General features: G+C 45.4%; 1 protein-coding gene across 2 annotated transcripts in view; it reads left to right on the top strand.

Annotated features, from left to right (window-relative positions):
• The window catches only part of SLC10A7 (solute carrier family 10 member 7), a 169052-nt gene that overhangs the window by 94355 nt on the left and 47051 nt on the right, over positions 1 to 27646 (top strand). For both annotated transcript variants that reach the window (XM_068154085.1, XM_068154084.1), the window contains exon 6: positions 21066 to 21101. In XM_068154085.1, the coding sequence (XP_068010186.1) occupies positions 21066 to 21101 (36 nt within the window). The remainder of the gene's footprint in view (positions 1 to 21065; positions 21102 to 27646) is intronic.

Below are 27646 nucleotides of genomic sequence, written 5' to 3'. Positions count from 1 at the left end.
AGGTGCCCTGCATACCTGATTAGAGTTCTGCCAGCAGGGCAGGAGAAAGAAGACCTTGAGAATGTGTCAAAAATATCCCTTTATATAAGCAGATGCTATTACCCTTGGAAGAGAATAGTCACTTATCCAGAATGGTTAATGCTGCTAGTAATAAGTATTCTATGTGTGGGCCATGAACTTCTGAGCAGTGTCCAGGTGGAGTATTTAACAGAGTAATGGTAGGTGAAATCTGAAAACGCTCATCTTGATGCTCTGTGCAGTCAGATTTATTTGCCAGTTGTCATTGCAGCTCAGGGTCTGAGTGAGTAGTCAGCTGTGAGGAACAGAAGACAAGCTAATGTTTGGAGTTTTTTTTTCAACATTGATGCTAGTTATAAAGTTAGAAGCTGTTTCTTGGTCTCATCCTGAAATGAGAGTTCTTAAAAAAACCAAACCATAGATATGACCAAAAAAGAACATGCAGAGAGCCTCAGTGTTCTGCAGGGTGTGAGCTCAAATTTTAGGCACACTTGGAAGTTAGCTCTTCAGAGGATTATTGTTTTAACCATTTTGGAAAAGATTTTGAGCAGGGGTTAAAAAAAGGGGGGGGGGGGGGAAAGAAAGGGAAGAGAGGAACAGAAAGGAAAAAGCCTCAACAAGAGTAAGGAAAAAGTCATTCATGTGGATGGAAAGAATTAAAGCTTCTCAATAGTATGGAGCTTAGCACTGTAACTGCCTAAATCAAATTAGAGTGAAGAAGGATAGAGAAACAATTTTCAGCTCTGACACCACCTCATTTTTAACCCAGACTGCCTCCTTATTCTGGGAGGAACAGTAAATGCTCAGCACCTTCATGCTTGGGTCCATAATGAGCAGCAATCTAAATTTCCCACCCAGGTGCTGGCGAACGGAAGGACTGCATTTTCTTATGGTAGGAAACATCATCGTGACCATGGCTTGAGAAATAGCTTTTGTTTCCCTGGCAGGTATACTGCAGTGACACCTGCTCATCTTGTGAGGGCTGTATGTGTCGTTCCCCCCCCCAGCAGAGCCCTTTGCTCCTAGACCTGTTCTACAGGTAGCTTGCAACTTAAGCTGCTGTTCTCACTTCTGATACTGTCAGGCGCTTGGGGACACTTCCCTTTCTTCTCTCCCCGGCTCCCTAGGCTCTATCAAAAGTGTGAATCTGAAGCCAAACAAAATAAAGCTTCAGTCCACATCTTTGCTCAGCCTTTACGTGTGCATTTTTCTGTTTTGAGTTCTTTTAAACTGCAGCTATCAGAAAGAATAAAATAGTGCATCACCTAGTAGAGTACTGAAGTGATCATCCAAGCAATTTTCTTCTCCCTGAAGCCAGACAGCCAAAGCTTTTTATTACTGACTGACTGAACTTTCTGTGTCTGTCTGCCTAGGTTGCTCATCCACCTTGTTGTGATTTGTGATGTTAGAGGCCTTTGAATGTAGGCAAACCAGGAATGCTGATTTAAACATAATATTTACATTTAAAAAAACTCCTACATGAGATATATCAAAAATAACCCAGCAGGTTTATAGCATTCTTGGGGTTTTTTTTTTCCTCTCTTCTTATTTTTGTGGACAGCTTTAGCAGGCATCTGGCAAACTGATCCTGGAATTCTTTAGTTCCTTTCCCTTTTCAGCAAAACTGTGTGGTTAAAAAAACTTTTTTCAAGTCTTCAGAGAGCTTGCAGCTTGTTCACAGGACCAGTATTGGGATGGATCGTCCCAAGTTATACTTTCAGGCTACAGGATGCTTTTTTCTCTTCTGTGTATGAGGCTGACGTCACAGGACGTTAGGGGTTGGAAGGGACCTCTGGAGATTGAGTCCAATCCCCTGCCAGGGCAGGACCGTAGAATCTAGTGCAGGTCGCACAGGAATGCATCCAGATGGCTCTTGAAAGCCTCCAGAGAAGGAGACTCCACAATCCCTCTGGGCAGCCTGTTCCAGTGCTCTGTGACCCTCACAGTGAAGAAGTTCCTCCTCACGTTGAGGTGGAACCTCCTGTGCTGTAGTTTGTATCCTCTGTGTCTGATCCATAAATGAGAGGAATGATGGCATTATTCCTTTTGGATAACAGGGCCTTAATTTGTCCACTACAGTGTCATTTGCATTGTCTGCCATTGCTTTATAGGGCAAAGGAACAGCTCTGTGTAATTTTGAAGTGACCAAAGCCATTATGTTTTTACTATCATCTGTGTGAGAGTATGCAGCAGACACTCTCACAGGGAAATTGCTCTTAGAGCAAAAAGGGCTGGTAACAAGTTGGTGGTGAGTAAACTGGTAGGTAGGGGTCTCCTCTCTCATGTAACATACTTTTTATACCTGGACAAGCAGGAGCTGTGGTGTTGGTCATGTGTAAGGTACCATCTGCAGCACATGAGCAGACTCTATATTTAACACCAAGGTGAAGCTGCTGTGGTTATATTCTGGGTAACACTGCTCTGTAATGAGCAATTGTGAGTTGTTTAGTTGATTAGATAGTGTTGGATGATAGATTGGACTCGATCTCAAAGGTCTCTTCCAGCTTGGTTAATTCTATTCTAATAATGAGTTGGAGGATAGACTGGATTTTGTTGTTTACAAGATAGTTACAATGTGTATCACTAGTTATTAGGTTGCATATCTTGATTTCTTTTAGATCTATGAGGCAAACAGTGCACCTGAGAGCTACTTTGAAAATCAGGTCAGTTGTTAATCTTAGGGTGAGTTAAATCTTTCTGCTCTCACTGCAGTTCTTCTGTTCAGGGAGATAGCAAGTGATAGCCTTATTCTACACCTTCTGTGAAGAAATCCAATCTGCCACCCACCAGGTGGAACAGTTTATGAAGGTTGTTATGCACACAAAATAGACACAAGCAAATCAATCTCCTGTTGGTAAGAAAATCCTAGAAATCTTCAGTAAAAATGGAGAGTCTTAGGGATATGTTTTGTCACTGGAGCTAATGAGGTTCTGTGAATGTGTGTGGCATGTCATTTAACTGAGTAATTACAAGGGATTTCACTTTCAAAAGGAATGTGTCCCACTTGTAGAATGAGAATTAGTCTGGATAGAGAGGACTGAGGCCTTTGGAAATTTATAAGTACATAAATAATCTAATCCTGTACTGTGAACTTCCAAACTCACAGTGATTCTTTGGGAAAAGCTGGGGCACAGCCTGGGGAGGAGCCAGAAAGGAGCTGGTATTCCCTGAGGGCAGACTAAAGACTCTTGCCCTGAAAGGGGGAAGACAGAAACATTGGGTAACATCTCTTACTTGTTCCCTTGTTTTACCTTTTGTGCTGGCATCTGAGGTCTTGGGAGCTCAAATCACAAAAAGCTTTTCTTGCCAGGGTGGGGGTTTAGGGAAATATTCTCTCTTTATTTGGTTCCAATCTCACATGCCAGCTCCACTCCCTGCCTAGGCAGTCTCTGCTAGACTAAGGCTGTTTTGTTTTCAGAAACAATTTTCCCCCTCTGGAAATACTCTGTTATGTTGCTGAATCAAAGATCCACATTTCAGGGCAGATGATTTAAATGCAAACCCAGTATTCATATCAGACAGGGGAAAAGCAGGCTCCTTCTGACAGCAAGTTTGAGCATTGTAACCCATACAGGAAACTGAAGTACAAAGCCAAGTTCTGTTTGTTGCCCTTCTCTTTTCTCTCTCTTTTTTTTTCCCCTTTTTCCTTTTTTTTGTTTAATCTTTAGGCTTCCTCTGCCTTGATTTGTGCCTTTCTACAACTTACCTGCTCCACTATGCCCAGAGTGCATTGACATTCCCATTCTCAAGTAAACTGTGCCATAGACACGTAGAATCATTTCAGTTGGAAAAGACCTTTAATATTGCTCAGTCCAACCACTCCCTAACAAGGCTGGTGCTAAACCATGTCCCTCAGCACCACATCTTTGAAACACCTCCAGGGGTGGGGATTTAACCACCTCTTTGGGAAGCTTGTTTCAGTATTTGAGAACCCTTTCAAAGGAAGAAGCTTCTTCTGATACCCAACTTAAACCTCCCCTGTTGCAACCTGAGGACCAAATCCTCAGTTTGTACCTATTTATTATTTATACCTATACCTCTACAACTGATTAAAAGGAAGTTGTACTGAGGTGGATGTTGGTCTCTCTCCTCTCAACTAACAAGCAATAGGACAAGAGGAAATGACTTCAAGTTGTGCCAGGGAAGGTTTTAGATTTTATATGAAGAACAACTTCTTTGCTGAAAGAGTGCTGAGGCATTGGAACAGGCTGCAGAGAGGTGGTGGAGTCACCGTCACTGGAGATGTCCAAGAAACTCTAGTCTTGGCACTTTGGGAAATGGTTTAGTGTGGGCATGGTGGTCTTGGATTGATGGTTGGACTTGATAATCTTAGAGGTCTTTTCCAATCTTAATGATTCTGTAATTGACTCCTGTATTTGTAGGAGTAAGATGGGGGGAGGCCCTAATTCAGGTTGTGTCAGCATTTGTCACTTTACCACATGAAGAATATGATAGGAACCTGTTACAATCGCTGTGTACAAAGTAGTTTCTTCTTACAGCTGCTAAGAAGCAGACTTGCTTGTCAGGAAAATTACACCCTCTTTCAGAGGATGCTCTGCAAAAAGCTGGCCATAGTGGATGTGGGCTTTGGTGCTTGATTCCCTCTTCTAGTTCACAGCAGTACTCTGCTTCTCGCTGTGCTCAGGTCATGTGGGCAGTGCTGTGCAGCCTGAGGGCCTTTCTCAGAATCACTCCTGTCTCCTTGCAAGGGCAGATGGTATATGTGAGTCAGGCAGTATGAGCTTGTGGAGGTGAGTTTCAGGGAGGTGAATTTTCCTTGGACCTGCCAGCTCAAAATCAGTGTAGACAGAGCTCTTTTGATGTGACAGCACTGTAGATTCAACCAGTTTCCTGCGTGCTTCAAAGCGGCTGTCAGTTTCTTCAGCAGGTGGAAGGAGAGATTTAGGCTGCTGTGCTGAGGGACAGGCTGCTTTAAGCAGTACCTTGGCCCAGTGGGTCATCTGTGAGTTGAGAGATAGCGTGCAGTTGAACAAATGCACCAGTCTTTTGTCTTGAATGTGAGATCTACATTTGTATCTAGTGAATAACTTCCAAAAGAGGAACATCTTTGAAGCAGATGGTTAAAAAGAATAAATAAATCACAAGTTATTCCAAGACTGGTATGGCATTGATAACAAGAACAGGAGGGTTGGTTCATTCTGCTCCATATGAGCAAACCTCTGCATCTTGCTGTTGATGTGCATACTGAGCACATGAGAATGTGTATTAAGCAGAGTGTCTGTTCCGTGGGGCTAACCAAAGCAGCACAGGAGTTTCACACTCTCAACCCTGAGTTTGGACAGTTCCTAGAACAGAATAGAATAGAATAGACCAGGCTGGAAGAGACCTCCAAGATCATCACGTCCAACCTATCATCCAACACCACCTAATCAACTAAACCATGCAACCAAGCACCCCATCAAGTCTCCTTCTGAGCACCTCCAGTGATGGTGACTCCACCACCTCCTTGGGCAGCACATTCCAATGGGCAATCACTCTCTCTGTGTAGAACTTCCTCCTGACCTCCAGCCTGAACCTCCTCTGGCACAGCCTGAGACTGTGTCCTCTTGTTCTGGTGCTGGTTGCCTAGGAGAAGAGACCAACCTCTGCCTGTCTACAACCTCCCTTCAGGTAGTTGTAGAGAGCAATAAGGTCACCCCTGAGTCTTCTCCAGGCTAAGCAACCCCAGCACCCTCAGCCTCTCTTCACAGGGCTGTGTTCCAAGCCCCTCACCAACTTTGTTGCCCTTCTCTGGACTTGTTCCAGCAAGTCAACATCCTTCCTAAACTGAAGAGCCCAGAACTGGACACAGGACTTGAGGTGTGGCCTAAGCAGTGCAGTGTGCAGGGGCAGAATGACCTCCCTGCTCCTGCTGGCCACACTGTTCCTGATGCAGGCCAGGATGCCATTGGCCCCCCTGGCTGCCTGGGCACACTGCTGGCTCATGTTCAGCCTACCATCAACCAGCACCCCCAGTTCCTTCTCTGCCTGGCTGCTCTCCAACCACTCTGACGCCAGCCTGTAGCACTGCATGGAGTTGTTGTGGCCAATGTGCAGAACAGAAGTGGCTGAGCACTTGCAAACCCCTAGAACCATGTCAGCAGGAGGAAAGCAGCAGGTTTTACTGATTATAGAATTGGGTGAAATAAATAATGCTTGGTCCAGTTATGCTAAAGTATATTTGGAGCTGGAAATAAGAAACACCTTTACTGCTATGAAATAATATGGTAACTCTTGAAACAGAATTAAGCAGGTAAATGATCTTAATTTAATGAAATAATCACAATTCTTATTGGGCTTCTTTTTAAACAGCAGGCTCTAGCAGCATGTGCTTGTAATTTTTGAGGCAGTTATTCTATTGTCTGCCACAGAAAGGTGGTTTATGGTCCTTTTCTCCTTAGTCATTTAATAACATATTCAACCCATGAGCATTCAAAGATTTATGCACAGTTCATTTCAGATGAATACTATCCTGTCCTATCCCATTCCAAGCATTAAAAACAGTTATCACAAGATAACATTAGGTCAGAACACAGAGTAGGCTGCTTGAATTGTATTATTGATTGCTGCTTTGTGAAGATTTTTTCCTCAGTTGTGTTGGAGCCATGTGTCTGTTTGCTGCTGCCTCCTAGAAAAGATGGCCTGGCCACTTGAATTGAGATGTCTTGCTCTGGATGCCCGGTTGGAAGTATGTGCTTAGACAGTTTCATTTCTCATTCTGATCATCTAGTTGCAGCTTTTAGAAGACAAGGCTGCATCTTCAGTTACATCTTCCAAAGTGGAGAATATTTACTCATCTACTACAGAAGATATTGTGGAGCAAACGTTTCTATTAATAACATTTATTAATGCAAGGCTCACTCAGGAATTTGTGCAGATGTAGTAAGCAAGAAAGATTTGGGTTTACAGCTGGGTTTTCAGTCAGTTTAGCTTGTGTGTGTCCTGTTGACATTCTGTAGTCTGCCACCCACCCTCCCCAGGGGTGGGGTGGACTGGTAGAATACCAGCTGGTGTGTTCTGTTTGTAAGATGTGAGATAATCACAGCTGCAGGACTGCAGCCCTAATGTCTGTAGAAATGTATTTGGGAAGGCTGAAAAGGAAGAACATATCCACGAAACACCTCTTTTATGTAAACATTAACTCATTTATTATGGTCTGCCTATTATTTAATGATGCTCTTGCTTTTATTGACTGCCTGCATGTGTATTTGCAGGCATTAAGTTTCTTCCTCAATGACAATTTTGAGACTGGACTTACTGGATTCCTGGGAAAACAAACCTGTTTGGGGGGGTTTCCTCCCTCTGTTTAAACTATGGTATTTGACTCCTCTTGAGCACATACTCATTATCTTAAAATAGAAACAAGCTTCCCTCCCTGTGCTCAGAACCAAGATTGCTGTTGAATTCCCAGACTGGTTGCATTACAAGCAAATGATTTTCTGTCTGGTGGAGGGAATGGCCAATTAGTATGAAAAGGGTTAATGCCATTACCCCTTGTTAAATGCCCCTTTGTTTTGCCCGTCCTGTGTTTGCAGAAGAGGTGGCAAGCAAATGGCAAACCTGTGGTTTTGTTCCTTTTCAAAAATCCCTGACAAGCCCATGACACAGGCTACTGCTGTAGCTGTACATTTCTATTCATTATTGATGACTTGGGGCCAGGCAGGCAGCACACAACACAGGCAATATGGATTACCATACTGGGGGCTGGCTCTGGGGGAGGGTCGTGCAGGCGCCTGCGCACACACGTGTGTGTGTGTGTGTGTCTGCATTTTGGGTGGGTTTGGCCTTGAAGTCCTCAATTCTGCAAGGAAATCCTGCCTGGGAGTAATAGTGCAAACAGGTTGAACAAGCTTAGTGATTCATTTTAGTACAACATTTCAGGGCATTTAGTCTTGGGGGGGGGGGGGGGGGAAGAAGATATTAGCAAGCTCACTCTTGAACTAATTATTAACAGCTTAACTTTAAGGAGACTTGGAAATGATCCTGAAGGGTCCTGAGCATCCTTTATCCCAGGGGACTGGGAGGGTATTTCTTACCTTTGAATGTAGTGAGCACCTTGGCTGAAGAGACCTTTTCCTTACCAAACCTATGTAAGCTAATTTACCCATAACAATAATTAGAGCCAAACTATGCTGTTGGTTTAACTGGGGGCATCATAGTTTCTCATTTCACGGATACCACAGACCAAACCCACAATTTGGGTGAGCATGGGAATCATGCCAGCACTGTAGTGATGGGTTTTCAGTGGTATTTCTGAGTAGCAGGTCACCAAGAGCCCTTTGCAATGCTAGGATTGTCTTGCTACTACTGATTCACAATGAATCCTTGCAGGTTTTTATTGGCACAATACTCCTGCCTGTTATAGGAAGTTGTTATTTTCATCCATGTGTCAAAGAGTGCTTGCTTACATTTGCACTGTCTGAGGTTCTTGGCTTGGAAGAAAAATGAGGGAGGTAGGAGTTGGTTTTAAACACAGTGCTCATGTTAGCAAAATGTTCTTATATTGATGGTGTGTTTATACAGAAACTGTTCCACTTAAACAATTTTCAGTTACAAGGAGAGCTATAAAAAGAAATAAGCAGAATCACTTTTGATAACTGCTCATTTCTGTAGCATTTGTCATAGCTCTTCTCTCAGGTTTCTGCAGTTTTCCCCTTATGCTTCTATTTTCTTTCACACAGCTGATTATCAAAGCAGGAGAAGTTAATTTGCAGTTCAGCTAGTTCAAAGCTTATTGTATTATGATACTTTCTAAGCATTTAACAGCATAAAATACTGAGTGCTAGAGCCCAGCTCACAAGGATGGGCAGAAAAGGCGTGTAGGGACCTTGCTGCGTCAGATCTCTGACTTCAGACATCACTGGTTTAATTCTGTTTCACATGTGGAGCCCTTCAAAGTAATGCTGTTGTAGAACATAAAACCTGCTCTCTCTTCTTTTGGGAAGGAGCAGTGAGAATCCATCCCAGTGGAAGAGGGGCACTTGGTTATTCCAAAAAGCACAGTCAGTCAAAGCAGAGCGTTTGCTTAGCGTAGCCCTTGGTTTCTGTGGTTCTGGTTTCTCATGCTGTGACTCAGTACTCTTTAATGTATTTCAAAATACAGAATCGACTCTATGGCTATTTTAACGGTACCACAACTTCTGGTTTAGGAGGTTCTTTTCTCTGGAAGGTCCCACAGCACCATCTAGTGTGCCATCCTTTCCTATTGCCAGCTGGCTGTGCGATAGCAGAGGTGCTGGCACGTATTGCTGGTAGTGTCTTCTTCCTAATTAAAATTAGAATTTGCTGATTACTCGATAGAGATCTAAATACAGGAGAAATGTAGATCCTTTGTGACTTTCTTCTGCAGGAAAATAGAGTTAGAAGGCTGAACGTGAGCCAGCTATGTGCCCAGGTGGCCAAGAAGGCTAATGGTATCCTGGCCTGGATCAGGAACAGTGTGGCCAGCAGGGGCAGGAAGGTCGTTCTCCCCCTCTATCAGCACTGCTTAGGCTACACCTTGAGTCCTGTGTCCAGTTCTGGGCCCCTCAGTTTAAGAAGGACATTGAGACTCTTGAATGTGTCCAGAGAAGGGCAATGAGGCTGGGGAGAGGCCTCGAGCACAAGCCCTACGAGGAGAGGCTGAGGGAGCTGGGGTTGCTTAGCCTGGAGAAGAGGAGGCTCAGAGGAGACCTTATTGCTGTCTACAACTACCTGAAGGGAGGTTATAGGCAGGTGGAGGTTGGTCTCTTCTCCCAGGCACCCAGCACCAGAACAAGAGGGCACAGTCTCAAGCTGTGCCAGGAGAGGTTTAGGCTGGATATTAGGAAGAAATTCTTCATAGAGAGAGTGATTGCCCATTGGAATGGGCTGCCCAGGGAGGTGGTGGAGTCACCATCATTGGAGGTGTTCAGGAGGAGACTTGATGGGGTGCTTGGTGCCATGGTTTAGTTGTTTGGGTGGGTTGGATTGGTTGATGGGTTGGATGCCATGATCTTGAAGGTCTCTTTCAACCTGGTTTTTATTCTATTCTATTTTTCTAATTGGAGCTATAGGCTCAGCAGTATCACTGAACTACCCTGAAGATGTTAACAAGGCTTGAACATGTTGCACAACAGAGAGATGCCGTGAAGAGGTGAACAAGACTTGATGTGTTGCATGAGAAAGAGACAACAAAAAGATGCAGGAAGGAGTTACAAGTTTGAGTGGGGAATCTGGCTTGATCCCATCCCAGATACATGAGCAAATGTCCACCAAAATCTCTTTTGGTCACACACAGCACTGTGGAGCTGCTGCAGTAGCAGGAGGTTGCATGGCCAGAGGCAGGAGGGTCCCCCCCCACCTATTGCAGGATATTCCACACTCTGGCAGACAGTTCCCATCTAACTAAATTGTCATTTATTTTTTCTTAAAATACTGCTAATGTAGATTATGAGGTTTCAGGATGTCTGATGAAAGTGCTCATTCCCAGCTCTGAGGCTTTTGTTGTGTTTGGGCATCATTCCAGATATTATTCCAGTGTTACCTGTGAAACCTCAACAAGTCCTTACAATTACTTTAAAACTTTAGGGCCCTTACTGTCGTGTTCTTAACTGTTCTGTTGCTGTGTCAGAGGATTTCTGGTGTGTGGAAGATGCCCTCTGCTGGGAAGCCAGGCAAATGAGGCTTCTGTGGAATATTACCTTTCTGTAGTATTCTTTTCATACTCTTGGATTACTTCTCAATCCCATACTGGAACCTGATCCCTCAACCTTACTGAAAAGGCTGCAAATAGGCTCCTGCAGCCCCTTGCTACAAATACTAATCACTGCAATGTTTTCCAAGTCATTTCAGTTACAGACTAGAAAGCATCATGCTGAAATGGCTTAGTACTTGAAAACTGACATATGCAAAATTCACAGTTAGCTATGCAACCTTGTTAGCCTTTTATGTCCTTTTTTAATGCCCTTTTCTTTTATGTCCCCTCTTTATTCAGCATATGCTGATGGTTTCACAAGAACTTGCCTAATCCCAACCTGACTTTTTAGTGGTTTGATGGTTTTTTTTTGTTTGTTTGATGGGGTTTTTCATAGTTTCATTCAGGGTTGGAAGGGACCACAAGGATCATCCAGTTCCAACCCCCCTGCCATGGGCAGGGACACCCTACACTAGATCAGGCTGCCCAGAGCCTCATCCAGCCTGCTCTTAAACACCCCCAGGGACGGGGCCTCGACCACCTCCCTGGACAACCTATTCCAGGGTTTCACCACTCTCATGGTGAAGAACCTCCTCCTCACATCTAGCCTCAATCTCCCCACCTCCAGCTTCATTCCATTCCCCCTAGTCCTATCACTACCTGAGATCCTGAGAAGTCCTTCCCCAGCCTTCCTGTAGGCCCCCTTCAGATACTGGCAGGCCAGTGTGTGTGGTGTTGGTTTTTTTCCCCCTCTTCTGATTTGGAACCAAGTAAGAATATTCAGTGGAGGGAGTTTTATTTTTGTTATCTTGTGTCTGTCAAGAGCTTCTGCTTAGTTCCAAAGAGGGCAACTGATTTCTAAGGATTTTGGCTGGTTAGCCAGGTATGTGAAAGCTCTTTCAGCAGTAGGAGTCATTTATACATCCAATTAAGATTACTCCAAAGCAGTTTGGCATGGGTCTGTGCTTTAAATTAGTTTATTCAAGAGAATGAATAATGTGGTTGAGCAACCAATGAGCAAGATTGTGCACAGAAATTGTGGAGCTGTGACCAGTCTGAAAGGTAACGGGAGGTTGAAGTCTTGTAGATTGGGAGGTTGGCCTGTACAGTCTCTATCATGTTCTTGAAGGCACTTTTTGCCCTTTAGGAGAGCTTGCTTTATTTCTTTTGTGATAGTTCTAGATTGTTGTAGAACATTTGTTTACATATATCTTAGAATTATAGAATTGTTAGGGTTGGAAGGGACATCAAGGATCATCTAGTTCCAGCCTCCCTGTCATGGGCAGGGACACCTCACACTAGATCAGGTTGCTCAGAGCCACATCCAGCCTGGACTTAACCTCCAGGGATGAGGCTTCCACCACCTCCCTGGACAACCTGTTCCAGTGTTTCACTAGCCTCATGGTGAAGAACTTCTTCCTAACATCCAATCTGAATCTACCCATTTCTACTTTTTTTTCCCATTCCCCCTAGTCCTACCTATTACCTGACACCCTAAAAAGCCCCTCCCCAGCTTTCTTGTAGGCCCCCTTGGTGCTAGCTGCCTGATTCAGACCTAGACAGACTTGCTAGAGGTAGGGTTCTCTTTCTGAAATGTAAAGCATGGTGAAGTCATCTGCAAGTTTGTCAAAACCAAAGCAAAAACCCCCCAATTTTAAACACTCAAGCACATAGTAATGAAACAAAAGACATAGGAGGTAAGAGGAGTAAGAAATGTCTCGAAGTGAAGTCTCTCATGCTGGAATCAGAACTACTGCAGATAATTTTTTTTTTGGGGGGGAAGGAGTGCAGGCTGGGGGTTTGGTTGCTCTTTGTTTTCCAAAAGGTGCCAATGACTCAAAATAAAACCCTGTGAGAAGTATTGCTGCACACAGGTGAAGGCTGAATTTCAGTTTCCACTCATGCTTGTCTTCTGATGAAACTGCTCAGAGTTTGTGGCGGGTTTTTTTTTTGAGGCTCTGGCCAGCCTGCTCTAGTGTGGGATGTCCCTGCCCATGGCAGGGGGGTTGGAACTAGATGATCCTTGTGGTCCCTTCCAACCCTGACTGATACTATGATACTATGATACTATGATACTATTTTTAAACTTTTTCCTATCAATGGTAGTGGAAATGGTACCCAGTTAACTTCCTACTACTTTTTATTCCATTTATATCATATAATGGTGCTTACAATTTTGTCTCTTTTGCATCAGGCTCTGATGAAGCATTCAAGAACATCTGTAGCTTTAAGCACAAGTGTCCAGTTTTGGGCCCCTCAGTTTAGGGAAGATGTTGAGTTGCTCGAAGGTGGCCAGAGAAGGGCAGCAAAGCTGGGGAGGGGTCTGGGGCACAAGCCCTATGAGCTGGGGCTGCTTAGCCTGGAGATAAGGAGGCTCAGGGGAGACCTGATTGCTGTCTCCAACTACCTGAAGGGAGGTTGTAGACAAGTGGGGGTTGGTCTCTTCTCCCAGACACCCAGCACCAGAACAAGAGGACACAGTCTCAAGCTGTGCCAGGGAGGTTTAGACTGGATGTTAAGAAGTTCTTCATAGGGAGAGTGATTGCCCAGTGGAATGGGCTGCCTAGGGAGGTGGTGGAGTCGCCATCACTGGAGGTGTTTAGGAGGAGACTTGATAGGGTGGTTGGTGCCATGGTTTAGTTGATTAGGTGGTGTTGGATGATGGGTTGGACTCAGTGGTCTTGAAGGTCTCTTCCAATCTGGTTTATTGTATTCTAGATAACTGGTTTCAGAAAATACACATTTGTTCAGAACCTGGACTACACCCCACCCCCTTTTCTTGTTGTTGCAGTTTGTAGCACCACTACTTAAGACAAATCTGATGTGACTTTGGTTAAGGTTTCTTCCACTCCTAATTGCCACCTGCATGTCATACTGGTGACCTGTAAGAATGAAGAAAAATTGCATGGGAGATCTGTGGGTAAAGGAAAGGAAGGAAAGTTCACATGTATTTCATGCCTCATTACAATAATTCTTGCCCCTCTCCTACCATGTGTCCCTCTGGATCTGTGCCCACCTTCCTCTCACTATTTGCATAATTTCTTTCTTAATGATTTGCCATCAGAGCTTCAAATCCATCGTTACTTCCTTTTGCTGTCTGATCTGGCAGCCAGTTACATGTATTGATTATCCACACTTTGGAGAATGAACACCTTTTAATATCTGCTCTTCAGCAGCGCTCTACTGGGTGTAGCCTATAGAAAACCTCTGAACATCTTTATCTATACAAGGCACATTGCAATTAAATGGATCTCCAAGTCAGTCCTTGCTGTTAAAGTGCATTTATGCACATGCTTGCAGACACAAACCTGTATTTAAACTCTCCTGATTAAGACCTGTTTCATGATCTTTACTGTAAAAAAGAAATGTCTTTACAGGCATCTGACTATCCAGACTCCTGTGCTGTATCGGTGGCTTAGGTCAGGCTGAGTTGTTTGGTTTGTTTTTTTTTTCCCTTCCCTTTCCACTAAAATCATTGAAATATATTCAGTCAGTCTTTCACATCAGAGGTGTAAATGGATTTCTTGAAAGTTTTCCTGCTGATAGCAAAGGGCAGTCACTTTACAACTTCGACTCCATTGTGGGCAGCAGTTGGAAAGCTTAACACTCCACCCGATCTTTGAAGATGCTAAAATTGTGTAATGACCTTGCATTCTCAAGGGCAGATGCTCAGCTTCTGCTGGAAGTGCTAATCTACAATCTGTTTATCTCCATACACTATTTGACAGCACTTGCCTGGAAAGCAAGGCAGGGAAAAAAGCCTGGTCAAATTTAGTTACCTTTTCCTCTCTGATGGTGTTAGTGTCCAATGGACTTAGAAACAGTAGTCTTTATATTAATTTTTAGCTTCTTTTGTGCTGTTCAGCCTGTCACAGTCTTAGAAAGCAGCCACACTGTCACTGTGAAGCCTCCAGCTCTGTGCATGAGCTGGACTGGGAAGAGTAGTGCTCTTCTTCCACCTTTTCTTTATTTCAAGTGAATCAAATTTTGATTTTGCCTTCAGCACCTAAGTTGTCCTCTGTATTTTTTGTCCTTAGGCTTCATACTCAGTGTGCTTTATAGATTAGTGGGTATGAGTTGAGGTGCATCACAGAATGCTTATGAGCATATTCGGGTTGGACTCGATGATCTTTGAGTTCTCTTCCAACCTTAGTGATACTGTGATACTGGTGAGACCCCACCTGGAGTACTGCCTCCAGTTCTGGAGCCCATATTAAAAGAGGGATATGGATGTGCTGGAAGGTGTCCAGAGAAGGGCCACGAGGATGATCAGAGGGCTGGAGCACCTCTCCTACGAGGACAGACTGAAGGAGCTGGGGCTGTTCAGTCTGCAGAAGAGAAGGCTCGGAGGTCTTCCAGTATCTGAAGGGGGCCTACAGGAAGGCTGGGGAGGGACTGCTCAGGATGTCAGGTAGTGATAGGACTAGGGGGAATGGAATGAAGCTGGAGGTGGGGAGATTCAGGCTGGAGGTGAGGAGGAAGTTCTTCCCCATGAGAGTGGTGAAGCCCTGGAATGGGTTGTCCAGGGAGGTGGTTGAGGCCCCATCCCTGGAGGTGTTTAAGCCCAGGCTGGATGAGGCTGTGGCCAGCCTGCTCTAGTGTGGGGTGTCCCTGCCCATGGCAGGGGGGTTGGAACTAGATGATCCTTGTGGTCCCTTCCAACCCTGACTGATACTATGATACTATGATATTGAGGAGCAGTTTTTTGGTGATGTATTGAAGCGAGGCTGTGGGTGCAGGGGAAGGAAATACCTTTTGTTAAATAAACCATAGTCATGTAAATCCTTTTTCAGACATGGAAGGGAAACCTGAATAGAAAGGCTTTTGCACAGAAAAGCGCAGCAGTGTTTCCAGGTGACATAGAAATGGCTTTAAGTGCCCTCACAAATTGTTTGGTGTTTGTCACTAGACCAGCTGATGAAATTGAAGAAGGTTCCTTTCCCTGACAAATCTTGCCTTGCTTGCCCCTGCAAACCATCACAGTCACCACAGCTCCACTGACTCAAAATAACCCTTTGGTTTTCATGTAATCCCTGTGGCTTTTCGAAGCAGTGCTCCATATCAAACTAAAACATTAACATCAGATTACTCTGATTCAGCAGCAGCATCTATTTTTTAATATGAACTTGTCTGTCCTGTCAGGTAATTGTCTGGCTTCCCAGGGAATTCTGGGTGTGTTGTAAATGGGAAGATTCAGTCTCCTAAATCCTTTCTGTGGTGAGGCAGCAGGAAACTTGCTTTTGATTATTAAGATTGCCAGGTTTAATAGCAAAATTTTGTAAAGGATTGCTAGAATTGACCTTTTGAATGCCAGATTTTTCACCAAGCTCAGTCAGGAATCTATTTATGGTGTGTAGCAGGATTTTCTTCCTCTTTGCTTACAGAATTATGGAGCAGTGTCACTGTCACAGAGGGGATGTTTCCTTTTGTGACATACTTTGAATTAGCAGTGGCTGTTGCCCTGCTGATTAATATCTCCAAGCTTCTAAAGCAAGTATGTACCAAGCCACAGATCCTGTTCTAAAGATCATAGTCAGGTTGGAAGGGACCACAAGGATCATCTAATTCCAACCCCCCTGCCACGGGCAGGGACACCCCACACTAGAGCAGGCTGCCCAGAGCCTCATCCAGCCTGGGCTTAAACACCTCCAGGGATGGCACCCCAATCACCTCCCTGGACAACCCATTCCAGGGCTTCACCACTCTCATGGTGAAGAACCTCCTCACAATGATGAAGGACACCATCTTTATTTATCAACAAGATAAAGGGGAAGGTTGGTTTGTGGGGTTTTTTTGTTTGTTATTTGGGTTTTGGTTTTTATTTTACTTTTGCATTTTTTTTGATGTGTGAAAGCACTGTGAGGTGTACTGAAGCACATAAGAGATGTCCAATGGTGCTGAATCAATGAGTTCCATCAGATTTAGAGAGGAGCTGGCTGTACTCACCAGCTGGCAGTGTGCTCCTTCCTCCCTACCCTTAATGCTCACAGGGAGTACAGAACGTTTTTGGTCTATCTTCTCCAACTCCATCCACGCTCCTCTTTGCTCAGGCAAAGGTCTGAAAGTGTAACCTTGCTGCAGTGGTGTTCCACCATCCCAAAACTACAGAATGCTTGGGGAATACTCTGGTACTTGGTAATACTTGAGCTGGGTGCAGTGTAGTTGGCAGTGAGGAAAGGGAAAGAAGGGGTCTGCCTTGCCTCTTCTTAGTGGTAGTTGCTAACAGCTGGAGTTTGGTCATTCTGATGAAGGGACTGTGTTGCATCTACTTTACACAGATATGTTCTAAGCATCATATAAGCTGGGGCTGCCTGGAGAAGAGGAGACTCAGGGGTGACCTTACTGCTGTCTACAACTACCGGAAGGGAGGTTGTAGACAGGCAGAGGTTGGTCTCTTCTCCCAGGCACCCAGCACCAGAACAAGAGGACACAGTCCCAGGCTGCACCACGGGAGGTTCAGGCTGGAGATCAGGAGGAAGTTTTACACAGAGAGAGTGATTGCCCATTGGAATGGGCTGCCTGGGGAGGTGGTGGAATCGCCATCACTGGAGGTATTCAGGAGGAGACTTGACAGGGTGCTTGGTTGCATGGTTTAGTTGATTAGGTGGTGTTGGATGATAGGTTGGATGCGATGATCTTGAAGGTCTCTTCCAACCTGGTCTGGTCTGGTCTATTCTATTCACGCTGCTGTGTGCAAGTGTTGGTTCAGCTCTTGGTGTTTCCTCCTGTCCTCAACTTCTGTTCTTTATAGGATTGATTTTTTTTTTCTACTTAGAGAGCTCTGAAAGTTTTCCAGGTTGTAAAGTTTGTGTTTGCAGTCCTGAGATGCTAGGGAGCCATTTAGAAGATTGCCATTGTTGACCTCTGAGAAATACTTCTTTTTCTTCTGATAACAGAAGTGGATTTATACAAATATTTAATTAAAATGGCAAGATACAGAAGTGTAGCTCACAGAGTGTGGTCAGCTGGAGCAGGGAAGTCATTGTGCCCTTGTACTCTGCATTGGTTAGGCCACACCTTGGGTATTGTGTCCAGTTCTGGGCCCCTCAGTTTAGGAAGGACATTGAGACACTTGAACGTGTCCAGAGAAGGGCAATGAGGCTGGGGAGAGGCCTTGAGCACAAGCCCTGTGAGGAGAGGCTGAGGGAGCTGGGATTGTTTAGCCTGGAGAGGAGGAGGCTCAGGGGAGACCTCATTGCTCTCTACAACTACCTGAAGGGTGGCTGTAGCCAGGGAGGAGTTGGTCTCTTCTCTCTAGCAACCAGCACCAGAACAAGGGGACACAGTCTCAAGCTGTGCCAACCTGTAATTCAGTTTCTGATTGTTTAAAAAACAAAGGCTCAAGGTGAGGAGAGAGTTCTTCACTGAGAGAGTCATTGGCCATTGGAATGTGCTGCCCAGGGAGGTGGTGGAGTCACTGTCCCTGGAGGTGTTCAAGAGGGGTTTGGACGTGGCACTTGGTGCCATGGTCTAGTCATGAGGTCTGTGGTGACAGCTTGGACTCGATGATCCTCGAGGTCTCTTCCAACCTTGGTGATACTGTGATAGTGTTCTTTAACAGTTGCTTTTTGGTCTCAGCTAACCTCTCACAGACAGGAGATTTGAGCAATCATTTCTAAGCAGATTGTTTGAAAGCTTTTTGTTTGTTGGTCCTGGTTTACCTTCTCAGGGATAATCAAATAGCATTCCTTGAGTAAGTCAGAGTGGCTGCATGGAGCAATTTCCGGAGATTTCATATGGAGGCTTCTAAAAGTCCTTATATTTAGCATTATGGATGGACTTGATCTTAAGGGTCTTTTCATACCTAAATGATTCTGTGATTCTCTTTCTTCCTCTGCAGCTGGTACACTCAAAGACCTGTATTTCTTCATCACTGTTATCTGCGTTTTGGTCTAGCCCTCCCTGTAAACAGTGAGTGACTCCCTGAAGCAATTCTTGCTGCTTCTACTTTTTTTTCTTAAGTCTTTTATGATCTATCTCAGCTGTGGCATTTGCAAAAAGATAAATGATTATGGATAGCTGGGCTGTGGGGCAGTCAAACATGGCATGTATTATTTATTTTAAAATATGTTCTGGAATTCTGCAGAGCCTTCAAGTTGCACAGCCTTAACTGTTGCCTTCTCAGTCCTGCTCATCTGCTGTCATTTGGGTCATGCACTTGTTGCTTTTTGGTTTAAGAGCACAATAGGAGCTCTCTGTGCCTAATGGGCTGCCCACTTCTTGTGGACCCAGAAAGCAAATGCAAAACTGGTCCTGTAAGGTTTTTCTTTCTGTTAGGTTCCAAAAGACTGAAGTAAAGCTGTGTTACTCAAGGTAAAATGAATAACAGGGGACAACTGCTTTCTTGTGTTTTGTGCTCTTTAACATCTTTATTGATCTGGATGAGGGCATTGAGTCCATCATCAGTAAATTTGCTGATGACACCAAGCTAGGGGCAGGAGTTGATCTGCTGGAGGGTAGAGAGGCTCTGCAGAGGGACCTCGACAGGCTGGGCAGATGGGCAGAGTCCAAGGGCATGAGATTTAACACATCCAAGTGCCAGGTTCTGCACATTGGCCACAGCAACCCCATGCAGTGCTACAGGCTGGGGTCAGAGTGGCTGGAGAGCAGCCAGGCAGAACTAGTACCTGGAGGTCCTGGTTGATGGTAGGTTGAACATGAGCCTGCTGTGTGCCCAGGCGGCCAAGAGGGCCAATGGCATCCTGGCCTGCATTAGGAAGAGTGTGGCCAGCAGGAGCAGGGAGGTCATTCTGCCCCTGTACACTGCACTGGTTAGGCCACACCTTGAGTCCTGTGTCCAGTTCAGGGCCCCTCAGTTTAGGAAGGATGTTGAGAGGCTGGAACGTGTCCAGAGGAGGGCAACAAAGTTGGTGAGGGGTTTGGAGCACAGCCCTGTGAGGAGAGGCTGAGGGAGCTGGGGTTGCTTAGCCTGGAGAAGAGGAGGCTCAGGGGAGACCTTCTTGCTCTCTACAACTCCCTGCAGGGAGGTTGTAGCCAGGTGGGGGTTGGTCTCTTCTCCCAGGCAACCAGCACCAGAACAAGAGGACACAGTCTCAAGCTGTGCCAGGGGAGGTTTAGGCTGGAGGTTAGGAAGAAGCTCTACACAGAGAGTGATTTCCCATTGGAATGGGCTGCCTGGGGAGGTGGTGGAGTCACCATCATTGGAGATGTTTAGGAGGAGGCTGGATGGGGTGCTTGGTGCCATGGTTTAGTTGATTGGGTGGTGTTGGGTGATAGGTTGGACGCGATGATCTTGAAGGTCTCTTCCGACCTGGTTTATTCTATTCTGTTTGATTGCTTTTCACTTGGAGCCAAAAATGAACAGCAATTAGGCATCCTTTTAGATGGGTGGGAGAAAGTTTTGGACTTCTGTCCTTTAAACAACAGTCTGTGAATGGTTGAATGACACATCTGGATGGAGGATCGTCTTGGCTTAGAGAAATTCTGCGCAAGCGTTGCGCATTAGCATGCATTCAATGGTAGAATCATTTTATCGAGCAGTAATAAAATATTGAAGTCAGCTGGAAGGATGATGGGGAATTGCTGTTTGCAGCCATGAGACTGATGCATGTCATGTTAACTCCCAACCTGAACAACTCATTTTCAGGTTCTCTCTCGTGAAACTCAAAAGCCTCTGTTTTGTCCAGTCATCAGCTTCAAACCTGTTCCTTGTCAGGGGAGACAACAAATCTTTTTGCTTGCGCCTGCCTGGGGGACGTGGAAGGCTGAGGTGGTCCTGTGTGATTAAATTAGATGAAAGGCTTGCCTTCTACCAGCAAGACATGAAGGCTAATCAAGTGAAATGAGTTTTGAGATCTCTGGCCCTTTCCGTGGGGAATATCAGTTTACATTACACAGCCACGACACCCAATTCATCACGGTTGAGGCAGCGTCTGCTCAGAAGAGGACCTGGGACTGGGTAGCGTGGGACTTGATCACAAGTCTCCCCCTAAGGAGCCAAGTTAAGATACAGCACAGTGAGAGGAGAGCTGGAGTATGGGTTTTTTAAATGGATAACCTGTGTTTCTGTGTATCAGAGCTTTTAGAATACAGAGGGACTTGAGTGCCAAATGTGGAAAGTTTGAGTTAGATGCTTTGTGCTGAGTATAGTTTACTAAATGATCAGCATGCAGCTGTTAACTAATGGACACAGTAAAGAGCAAAGATGAACTTCTTGTTGTTTAATTTCTATGATCTCATTGGGCATGTCCCTGCTTACTGAGTCTAGGTGGACTAGATGACCTCTAGAGGTCCTTTCCAAGACAGTGCTTTCTGTGTTTCTATGATTCCTTGCTGAATGATGTTTGTGTATTTCTATGCACTAAGGTATAAGGAGCTAATGGATATTCTGCTTCCCTGACTAACAGACTCTTTTGTAATTTATGTCTTCCAGGGCATTGTCATAACTCCACTTCTGCTGCTGCTTTTTGTAAGTATCTTGATGTGAAGATATCTTCTTACTGGGTAATCTTGCACCTTTAGATATTTACAGTGTTGTTCAAAATGTTATTTATGGTACTATGATATTATTTATGATAGAAACTTGGGTGCTTTTACAATGCTTAAATGCAGACCAGAAAAAATCTTCCTTGTTATTTAAATGAGGTGCCTCCACAAAGCGAGTTACAGTGAGTACAAGCACTGCCTGGCCAGAGAAGGGCAGCGAGGCTGGGGAGAGGCCTCGAGCACAAAGCCCTACGAGGAGAGGCTGAGGGAGCTGGGGTTGTTTAGCTTAGAGAAGAGGAGGCTCAGGGGAGACCTGATTGCTGTCTACAACTACCTGAAGGGTGGTTGTAGCCAGGAGGGGGTTGGCCGCTTCTCCCAGGCAAGCAGCACCTGAACAAGAGGACACAGTCTCAAGCTGCACCTGGGGAGGTTTAGGCTGGATGTTAGGAAGAAGTTCTATACAGAGAGAGTGATTGCCCATTGGAACAGGCTGCCCGGGGAGGTTGTGGAGTTACCATCATTGGAAGTGTTCAGGAGGAGACTTGTTGGGGTGCTTGGTGCCATGGTTTAGTTGTTTAGGTGGGTTGGATTGGTTGATAGGTTGGACACGATGATCTTGAAGGTCTCTCTTGAAGTTTAGGCTCGAGGTGAGGAGAAGGTTCTTCACAGAGAGAGTTATTAGCCATTGGAACGTGTTGCCCGGGGAGGTGGTGGAGTCACCATCCCTGGAGGTGTTCAAGATGGGATTGGAAGTGGCACTTGGTGCCATGGTTTAGTAGCCATGAGGTCTTGGATGACAGGTTGGACTTGATGATCTTTGAGGTCTTTTCCAACCTTATTGATTCTAGGAAAACCCAGGGCTCTTGCAGAATCACAAGACAATATGCTATTAGTCAGGCTGAGTAAAATTCAAACACTTGCCAAGTAAGGTGAACTCAATTAGGAGATCCCTTGGAGAGCTTTCCCATGCAGGAGCTGGAAAAAATCATAGTGATCCAAAATGGATGACAGGCCAGTTGGGAAAGCCCTGGGCAGCTAAGCCCATGGGTACTTTTGTGATAGAAGTCAGTCAGATAGGAGCTGCAGCACGGCAAATTACCAGAGCCCCTGTGTGCCACTAAATGTGGTGCAACTTTACTCCTGTTAGTTCAAGAGTTCTTTTTCTATCAGTAGTCTTCAGTCAGGACCATGGTTCCTCACAATTCATGGTAGAAGAAAAGGAAGACAAAGTTTTATCTTCATGTTTTATAAAGTTATGGATATCAGTCAGCATACAACGAAGAGACTTTAACACCTGGGTAATGTTAAGTCCTTTGTCACTTAGGAAGTCTGGGTGCTTGAGGATTTCCTGGTATGGATATGGTGCAAGTTCCTGAGCACTGTGGCTTTTTGAAGAGGGGAGAAGTAGGCTGAAGCACTTCAGATCTTTCAGAAGAGGTTTACATTCTCTGTTATGTTTTTCTTACTAATTGCATTGTATGTAAGCCAGCACCCTGGAAAGGGGGGCAAGTGTGAAGTTAGTCTGGAACTGTTTGTAAGTGGCAGGCTGTTTATAGTGGAGATGTTTAAACAGCATATGTACTGTGTACAAATATGGCAGTGTATACCAAACTGGGATAAATAGTACTGTGAGAGTGGCTGTAACATTAACAGCTACTGCTTCAGCAAAGCTGTGTGGGAAGATTCTAATTTTATTACAACAAACTGTAGTTCATCTGATGTAGCTACTTCACACAACAATTGTTTTGACCGCTGTGATGGGTTAGGAACTGGCTGGAGGGCTGAGCCCAGGGAGTGGTGGTGAATGGTGCCACAGCCAGCTGGCAGCCAGTCGGTAGTGGAGACCCCAGGGATCAGTGCTGCGCCCCATCCTCTTTAACATCTTTATTGATGATCTGGATGAGGGCATTGAGTCCATCATCAGTAAATTTGTGGACAACACCAAGCTGGGGGCAGGAGTTGATCTGCTGGAGAGTAGAGAGGCTCTGCAGAGAGACCTCGTCAGGCTGGACAGATGGGCAGAGTCCAACGGCAGGAGATTGAACACATCCAAGTGCCAGGTTCTGCACATTGGCCACAGCAACCCCAGGCAGTGCTACAGGCTGGGGTCAGAGTGGCTGGAGAGCAGCCAGGCAGAGAGGGACCTGGCGGTGCTGGTTGATGGTAGGCTGAACATGAGCCTGCAGTGTGCCCAGGAGGGCCAATGGCATCCTGGCCTGCATCAGGAAGAGTGTGTCCAGCAGGAGCAGGGAGGTCATTCTGCCCCTGTACACTGCACTGGTTAGGCCTCACCTCGAGTACTGTGTCCAGTTCTGGGCTCCTCAGTTTAGGTAAGATATTGACTTGCTGGAGCATGTCCAGAGAAGGACAACAAAGTTGGTGAGGGACTTGGAACACAAGCCATATGAGGAGAGGCTGAGGGAGCTGGGGTTGCTTAGCCTGGAGAAGAGGAGACTCAGGGGTGATCTTATTGCTGTCTACAACCACCTTAAGGGGGGTTGTAGACAGGCAGAGGTTGGTTTCTTCTCCCAGGCAGCCAGTACCAGAACAAGAGGACACAGTCTCAGGCTGCGCCAGGGGAGGTTCAGGCTGGAGGTCAGGAGGAAGTTTTACACAGAGAGAGTGATTGCCCATTGGAATGGGCTGCCCGGGGAGGTGGTGGAGTCACCATCACTGGAGGTGTCCAGGAGGAGACTTGACAGGGTGCTTGGTTGCATGGTTTAGTTGGTTGGGTGATGTAGGATGATGGGTTGGACACGATGATCTCGAAGGTCTCTTCCAACTTGGTTTGTTCTATTCTATTCTATATCATAGAATCAGTAAGGTTGAAAAAGACCTCCAAGATCATCAAGTCCAACCTGTCACCCAAGACCTTGTGACTACTAAACCAAGGCACATACCAGTACACAGTAGCAAAGTTTTCTTGGTATAGGTGGAACCAGAAACTGTAAGTTGAGAAAGAGAACTGGTTTAAGAAAAGAGAGAGTTTTGTTATTCTTGCGCTGAATATGTTGATTCCAAGTGGTTTGCCTCAGTGCTTTTCATGTGCTCTTCCCTCCTGTATGGAATGTGTTTCTTCCACAGACCTGTACCTGTATTTCTAAATGACTGAGACTTTAGCTTTTGACTTGGCACACTGGCAGTTTTCACCCTGCTGTGTCTGGAAGAAAAATGGAACAAAACTAGAAATGGGTAGATTGAGATTGGACGTTAGGAAGGCATTCTTCCCCATGAGGGTGGTGAGACACTGGAACAGATTGCTCAGGGAGGTGGTTGAAGCGTCATCCCTGGAGGGTTTTTAAGGCCAGTCTGGATGTGGCTCTGAGCAACCTGATGTACCTGCATCCTGATGCAGGCCAGGATGCCAGTGGCCCTCGTGGCTGCCTGGGCACACTGCAGGCTCATGTTCAGCCTCCCATCAACCCGTGCCCCCAGGTCCCTCTCTGCCTGGCTGCTATTAGCCAATCCGACCCCAGCCTGTAGCACTGCATGGGGTTGCTGTGGCCAATGTGCAGCACCTGACACTTGGATGTGTTCAATCTCCTGCCCTTGGATTCTGCCCATCTGTCCAGCCTGTCGAGGTCTCTCTGCAGAGCCTCTCTGCCCTCCAGCAGATCAACTCCTGCCCCCAGCTTGGTGTTGTCCACAAATTTACTGCTGATGGACTCAATGCCCTCATCCAGATCATCAATGAAGATGTTAAAGAGCATGAATGAACTTGTAGCTGAGTAAAATCCTGAAGTTAAAAGCTTTCCCCTGTATTCACAATTCTTAAATGAAAAGATTGTTTTAAATGTTGTTGATGCTGCTCAGATTTGTGCTAAGTCTTTTCCAGCCCTGTGTGTTTCAGATAAAGCTTTTAATAACAAAGGAGCTGTCTCTACTTTTTCTTTTTAATAGGATTTCCACACACTGTGCTTTGGCTTTCCTTTCAAGCACTTGGCAAATGAGAGTTGATACCAGTCAAATGAATCGTTAAATATGCAAATATTGTAGTAGCTGGAAAGCCTTGGAAGTTAATAAGGAAGTTGCAGCTAATGGATTTCGCTAGTATGTGACAAAAGGCTGATTACAGTGGAGGGGGGGAGGGAGGGGAGGCAGCACAGTGCATTAGCTGGTAGCAGATCAACTCAGCCACGTGGAAGATTTAAAGTGCATCATTATTGCTACCTGGTTATTTACCTCACTGTTTCCTTTCTCTCTAATCATTGGGAAGACAAAACTCTTTGATCTAATCCAAAGCCTTTACAATTAACACAGAGCTTTTTAATGACTGCTGTGAAATATTTGCTTAATCATTCTATTCCTTTTTCAAATACACCCTTTATGGCTTTGTTATATAAATTGGATACAAATAGCAGTCAGAGAATAACAGAAGCCCTCCATCTTCCAAGCACACACAGCCCTGAGGAGAGAGACTTGAGAGTGCTGGTGGATGAGAAGCTCAACATGAGCTCTCAATGTGCACTTGCACCCCACAAAGCCAATCAGATCCTGGGCTGCATCAGGAGAAGTGTGGCCAGCAGGGCAAGGGAGGTGATTCTCCCCCTCTACTCAGCCCTGGTGAGACCCCACCTGGAGTACTGTGTCCAGTTCTGGAGCCCCTATTACAAGAGGGATATGGACGTGCTGGAACATGTCCAGAGTAGGGCCACAAGGATGATCAGAGGGCTGGAGCACCTCTCCTATGAGGACAGACTGAAGGAGTTGGGGCTGTTCAGTCTGCAGAAGAGAAGGCTCTGAGGTGACCTCATTGTGGCCTTCCAGTATCTGAAGGGGGCTACAAGAAGGCTGGGGAAGGACTGCTCAGGATCTCAGGTAGTGATAGGACTAGGGGGAATGGAATGAAGCTGGAGGTGGGGAGATTCAGGCTAGATGTGAGGAGGAGGTTCTTCCCCATGAGAGTGGTGAAACCCTGGAATGGGTTGTCCAGGGAGGTGGTTGGGGCGCCATCCCTGGAGGTGTTTAAGCCCAGGCTGGAGGAGGCTCTGGGCAGCCTGCTCTAGTGTGGGGTGTCTCTGCCCATGGCAGGGGGGTTGGAACTAGATGATCCTTGTGGTCCCTTCCAACCCTGACTGATACTATGATACTACTATGATATTGCAAAGCTCTCTAGGTAGAAGGCTCTAATGTCTGAAATGTTTCTGTGCAGGACTTCCTTTACTCTGGAGGTGTTAAAAACCTGTGGAGACATGGCACTTCAGGATGTGGTTTAGTGGGCATGGTGGTGGTTGGTTGATAGTTGGACTTGATGATCCTAGAGCTCTTTCCCTGCCAGTAGGATTCTATGATTCTATTTTATGGAGATGTGGTGTTGTATAAGCCTTGAAGGTCTGCTGTGTGTAAGAGCTTGTTATTTGTGCACCACCCTTGTGTACCTCTGAGGGGAATTTGAGAATGCTTGTTACAGGAGAGACAGGATAATAGGCAGTTCAGAGAATAGATTTTTGTGTTTGCTCTCAAGATCATTGTGCTGTGGTCAAGTGGAAGTGCAGCTCTGATATATTTCAGATTAAGAATAGCTCCAGTTATTTTTATAGCTCTATAAAAGGCTTTAAAATCAACAAGTCTGTTTGGCTTGGCTTGGTATTTAATGTGCCATAGGGGAACCCAGAATGGGATTAGGCATCTGTGCTCACTTGAACAAGGGGACCCCAAAATATACACAGTCAGGGGAAAGAGAAAGAAATAAATGTAAATGGTCAGACTGCTTCCTATGGGGGAATTTTTAGTTGTATTTCTAATTTTAGTTTATTTTTTTGAACCAAACCTGGAGGCTACATACAAACAGCCAGGAGTTTCTGTTTGTGTCAGATCAACTCCCAGGGGCCACAGAAGCATATGGAATATACAGCAGTTTGCAATATACATCATAAGACCAGAACATCTCTTCTGTTTAGCAGAACTAGAGGCTGCTGTTTGCCTTTAATTTTTAAGAATAACAATGTAAGGTCTGCTTATCAGAATCCCTGAGTGCCAAAGCATTGTGTGGGCTCTCTGTTGTACCTTTAGCTCCTTCCTCTGGGGCAAATGATGGCTTGCAGTTTTTGATAGGCAGAATTAAAGCTTTACTTTCAAATTGAAATACGTCCTGTAGAAGCTTTGCTCTCAGTGATATGCCTTCCCTTCCTTCTGCTGCTGTTAGCACTCACAAGAGATAGACCTCTTCACTGACTCTTGGTCAGTCTCTGGGAGCTGGCATCTTCTACAGTTTCTCTGCCTTATGGAGGTATTTCAAACGCTCTGCATGTGAATGCCTCTAAAGCAGTGGATTAGGAAGAACATCCCTGTGCCCTGCTAGCACTGTTTAGACTGCTGTGAAATGTTGTGTAGGAATGACTGTATCATCTCTTTCTAAAGCCAGGTGCTGTGGAACTCTGTTCCTCAGTTCTCACTTCTTTATCAAAATGGATGTGATGAACATCGAGGCCCCGTCCCTGGAGGTGTTTAAGCCCAGGCTGGATGAGGCTCTGGGCAGCCTGCTCTAGTGTGGGGTGTCCCTGCCCATGGCAGGGGGGTTGGAGCTAG

Source organism: Melanerpes formicivorus, unplaced genomic scaffold (assembly GCF_026170545.1).
Source record: "Melanerpes formicivorus ecotype bairdi unplaced genomic scaffold, bMelFor1.0.p_v2 SCAF_27, whole genome shotgun sequence".
Lineage (NCBI taxonomy): Eukaryota > Metazoa > Chordata > Aves > Piciformes > Picidae > Melanerpes > Melanerpes formicivorus.
Note: the sequence above shows the minus strand (reverse complement) of the source record. Positions and strands in the feature narration are given on the sequence as shown.